General features: G+C 33.5%; 1 protein-coding gene across 1 annotated transcript in view; it reads left to right on the plus strand.

Annotated features, from left to right (window-relative positions):
- The first annotated feature begins 2,228 nt into the window (after positions 1–2,228).
- LOC106879783 (chromosome-associated kinesin KIF4A) overlaps positions 2,229–5,114 on the plus strand; it is a 54,904-nt gene continuing 52,018 nt past the window's right edge. The window contains exons 1-2 of the mRNA XM_014929485.2: positions 2,229–2,299; positions 3,810–4,028. Of these exons, the coding sequence (XP_014784971.1) occupies positions 3,812–4,028 (217 nt within the window). The 5' untranslated portion in view covers positions 2,229–2,299; positions 3,810–3,811. The remainder of the gene's footprint in view (positions 2,300–3,809; positions 4,029–5,114) is intronic.

The following is a 5,114-nucleotide window of genomic DNA, read 5'->3' on the forward strand; positions in this document are numbered from 1 at the left end:
CCGTGGTTAATGCTATGAACGTGCTGGCTTAAGTAAATTCCGTTGAACCTTGTGGTGTGTGACCAGTAGGAGCGCTTTGTGCTGTTTGGTTGGTTTTTTTTTTTGGTAATTTTTCAGATTAACACCCGCACGATCTTCACTAGGGTATTAGGGTTAGGATTTTAGGGTTTTAGGGTTAGGGTTTAGGGTTAGGGCTTAGGGTTAGGGTTAGGGTTTAGGGTTAGGATTACGGTTAGGGTTAGGAAATTCCGTCTCTAACCGTAACCGTAACCCTAATCCTAACCGTAACCCTAACCCTAACACCCTAGTGAAGATCGTGCGGGTGTTAATCTGAAAAATTACCGTTTTTTTTCCTTTCTTCCCTACAAATGGTTTCAAAACAGTCTTAGCAGAAAGATTTGGATGAATTAGAAGAAAGTTCTCCCGTAATTTTCTTTCGCACAAATAAATGTTAGATCGCCTAAAGGTTTATATTAATTTAAGAATTTGCCAGCAAAATCTTATAAAATGATCATGTTCTAGATCTTAAAAAAAAAAGGGAAAAAAGAAAGAAAAACAAGTTGAGTAAAATTATGATAGCCCATATCTGCAAAAGCATTTAACGAAATTCTCAAAACAATGTTTACCCCAGTGCTTTTTTTTTTACAACTGGTGTCACGATGCCCCAGCGTATATGCAGTCGTTAGGGCTCAGCGAGGCTATAAATTTAAATAATACAATTAGCAAAACAAATGTACAAGTCTATACACACACACAAAAAAAAATTTTTTTAATGGATGAATGCAAGCGAAGAGGATGAGAAAAGGCACATTGGAGTACAGCAAATATTCCTCTAGAGTTTAAGTTTTCTTGAGTGGACTAAAACATTGCTTTACCTAAGGTAAAAAGAGAGCTGCGAGTGGGGTGGTGCGGTCACACGAGCGTGGGAACCTGTTCTACTCAGATTGTTATTCCTCCTGTTTAAACTGGCGCAGCTTTTGTCGAGTACCTAATTTTATAGTTATAATTTCTATCTAATAATTTTCCAATTTTGGTTTAACGCTTTAGCTTCGTTCACTTCTACCATTAATATCTAGAAAATCAGAATCAATATTTCTTAAAGAGACGATTGCATGGCGACAAATGAATGAAGATGACACTTTATCCTCCGTGTTCCATTTTAAAAGCGGTTTGTGTTCCATGGTAAAATGAAATCAAATAAATGGTTACTTAAACGTTTTTAAACACAGGACAGAAGGGAACTGTATAAGTACCTTGATCTTTACCCTTTGTGACATTGTTATTTTTGAAAGAGGCTATTATTGTAGGTGGACGTAAACAGGGTCATCTCAGTAGCATTGTAGTCACCCTGGTAATTCAGTGCACTGGTCCTGTAGTATTTATTTATTGACAAGCCGCAGCATACGTTGATCAGAATTGGGCCCCTAGACCAGTGATGTCCTCAGAAAGAAAGCTACCCATGCCTTCAGATGGCTGAGGACGTGAAGTTATAAAAATTGTTTAAGTGACACTGTATTAGCGCTCTAGAAATAACAGCCAAATCGTTAGCCAAACCCCTGCAAACTTTTCTTTTCTGTTAGAGGACACATTGAATAATAATAGCAGTGAATAAAAAAAGAGATAGAATGATCATGGATTGGAAAATAGAGGAATTCGTGATCAGATCAGGGTAAATAGAGTCCCCTTGAACGAGACTGTCATAAGTCCTAGGGACGGTTACAAGTTTCCTTTGGCGTGTCGAAATCACAACATGCCCCCTGAATTGGATGCCAATCCATCGCAGGTTTTAATTTAAGCTATGGATATTCTCTTCAGATCTGGGTAACAGGCAAGAGAGAGAGAGAGAGAGAGAGAGAGAGAAAAAAAACCCTATAGCATAATAATTTATTTCTTTATTGCCCACAGGGGGCTAAACATAATAGTTCTGTTATAATACAAGGTCTGAAATTTGGGGGAAGGGGCTAGTCGATTATATCGACTTTGAAAGAACGAAAAGCAAAGTCAAACTCGGCGAAAATTTGAACTCAGAACGTTTCACCGGACGAAGTGTTGTCATGTATTTCGTCCGACATGATAACCAAAACACTAAATGAATCAACCGCCTTCGACTCTGCTTCTGTCGTCGTCACCGCCTTCGACTCTGCTTCTGTCGTCGTCACCGCCTCCAACCCTGAGCAACTGTTTGATTTAGAGCCTCGTTTTGAACTAACCAATCAGCGAAGAGTGGAACGGCGGCAATTTGAAAAATAATTTTTAGTTTACATCAAACGAATTTGTTAGTCTCGATTTGTATCAATTGGTAAGTAATTTATTTACTCTATTTATTATTTGTCTTGTGTGTTTCCAACATAATTTACTCCTTCATCAACCAAAATCTATGGTACAATGTCATTGTAGTTATGATCATTGAATTTCTTAATGAGTTTAATACAAGACTTACTTTTATTTGAATGAATCTCTTGTCATTTATTTAAAAATAAAAACTGTGCATATGGATGTGATTTGATTAATTTTACAAATCGTTCCGTATAAACGAGCACAGTGATGGATATAAATTAGTTTTTACGTAAGGTAACCTGTACTATATGCACCTAATACATTTTTTTCTCGCTTGCATTTTCGAAAAATAAACCCATACACACACACACACATAAATACACATACATACACGTTATATTTACACTTTATTTTTATTGTCGTCGTGTTATTATAATTGTTTTTTATTTTATTAAATACATATATAACCATTTTTCATTTATGATGTATGAGATTTTTCGACATTCTTTATAATATACACTAACTATCCACTAACATCAGAAATGACTAACGATGTGTGTGTGTTTTTTTTTTAACTGTCTATCATCATTATCACACCACTCAGTTAATTGCCCAAAACCAGTATGACTCCAATTAAAAAAAAAACGTATTTACTCAATTAAAATACGATTCTCTAAATATAATGCAACCCCAACTTTTTTGTATTTAAATAGCTTGTAATATATATTTTATCTTTTATCTTTTTGTCACTCCATTTAATAATGTTAGGGCGATCTGGCAGAATCGCTATCATGCCGTGACAAAATACCTAAAGATGTTCTGAGTTCCAGTTTTGCCGAGATAGACAAATTAAGTATCAGTAAAGTATTGGGATCAATATAATTGATTAGTCCCCTCCCCTCAAACTTTAAAACCCTCTGCTCATGGTAGAAAATATTTAATAATACTTCTAAACTGCCATAAAGTTTTACCCTATTTTTTAATTAAATTTGTCGCATTACAAACTGGTGTTATTGAAAATATTCAGAAATTGTTACTTTTCTGTAATTTGTTAGACAATTTGCCCTATTTTTTGCTCCTCATCTTTTCAGCTGACTTTACAGGAGTCCTTTGGATTTTGATGTAGACAATAGAAATTTTATTTTTCAAATGTTTCTTTATAGAATAAAATTTCTTTGCTATATTTTCCCATTGTCTTTACTTAGAGGCAAATGAATTAATTTAAAACTTTTTTCTTCGGAGATTATCTTATGTATAAAATTTCGATTTATTGTAATTTTTTTCTCCCGAGAATTCTTAAGCTTTATTGCTTGGAACATGTTTATATTAAGTTAACATGACTATGTAATAAATAAATCAAATTGAATTTAAATTAAGAAATTTCGATCGATATCTTCCAAATAACGGACCGTGACAATAACAGTTTACTTCATGACAGCTATTTAAAAATAGTCTGAAATATTTCCATATATTATTATTTTTTATTTATTTATTTGTATGTTATTAAGATGTGTTTCTACTTTTCTCTCTAGAAATGGCAATCCCAGTTAAAGTGGCAGTCCGTTGCCGACCATTGAACAACAAAGAAACCGAAGAAGGTGGTCAGACGTGTGTAGATTTTCCTTCTGAAGGATCGTGCATTTGTCTACGTAAAAAAATATTCGCTTTTAACTATGTTTTCTCACCTGAAATACCTCAAATAACTTTATATGAGGAAACTGTGAAGCCTTTAATAAATAATCTATTTTCAGGTGAGACTTTTCTTTTTTTTGTTTATACTTTTAAAATGAATTAATGTTTAGTGAGTCAGAAGAATTTAAAAGCGTCCATGAGCTTTTTTTTTTTTTTTTGTACCGCCAAGAGACTAACGGGAAAACAGAAGGAAGTTCACCTCTGACCTGCTTCGAATGCATGTAAAATCGGACGCCCTCTAAAGATATCTTTGGTCCAATTGAGGGTGTTAAGCCGGTTGAAATTCACACTACCACTAAAAAATTCAGGAATTGTTCCTCAAGTGGGATTTTCCACAGTTTCTGCTCACCATATTCACCAGTCAGAAGCAAGGCGATAGTTAAGGCACTTGCCTAAGAAGCTGCAAACTTCTAACCACCACACAGCCATGCGTATGAGTTATTTTCAGTCTCAGTGTTTTTGGTGAACACACACAGACATATATATATATATATATATATATATATATATATATATATATATATATATATATATATATGCATGCCTTATATATATATATATATACATATATATATATATGTGTGTATGTGTGTGCCAAGGTTATGCCGAATTTTATCTGCCACCTTAGGTCTTCTGGATACTAATACCTCATATATTTTTATATATACACGCATTCATATATGTATATATGCAAATGTTTTTATATATACACGCATACATATATGTATATATGCTTATATATATATATATATATAAATGCATATATACAAATATGTATGCATAGTATTCATATTTTCTTTGATACTTTAGCTCGCTACCTTGCTTTGCCTCAATTCATGATGTTAGTGCTTTGTGTGGCTTTTCGAGTTGTTTTTACTCTTATTTCTAGCAATTGCCCGTACTAACTTGTACCCTTGTCTATTAACTTGCCTTTAGGTTTTAATTGCTTATGGGCCACCTGTATTATAATACATCTAATATATGGTATTCATTGTATATATATATATATATATATATATATATATATATATATATATATGATTATATATACATAAATATATATGTATATGTGTGTGTATATATGCGCAGGAGTGGCTGTGTGGTAAGTAGCTTCCTTACCAACCACATGGTTCTGGGTTCAGTCC

Source organism: Octopus bimaculoides, chromosome 16 (assembly GCF_001194135.2).
Source record: "Octopus bimaculoides isolate UCB-OBI-ISO-001 chromosome 16, ASM119413v2, whole genome shotgun sequence".
NCBI classification, from domain to species: Eukaryota; Metazoa; Mollusca; class Cephalopoda; order Octopoda; family Octopodidae; genus Octopus; species Octopus bimaculoides.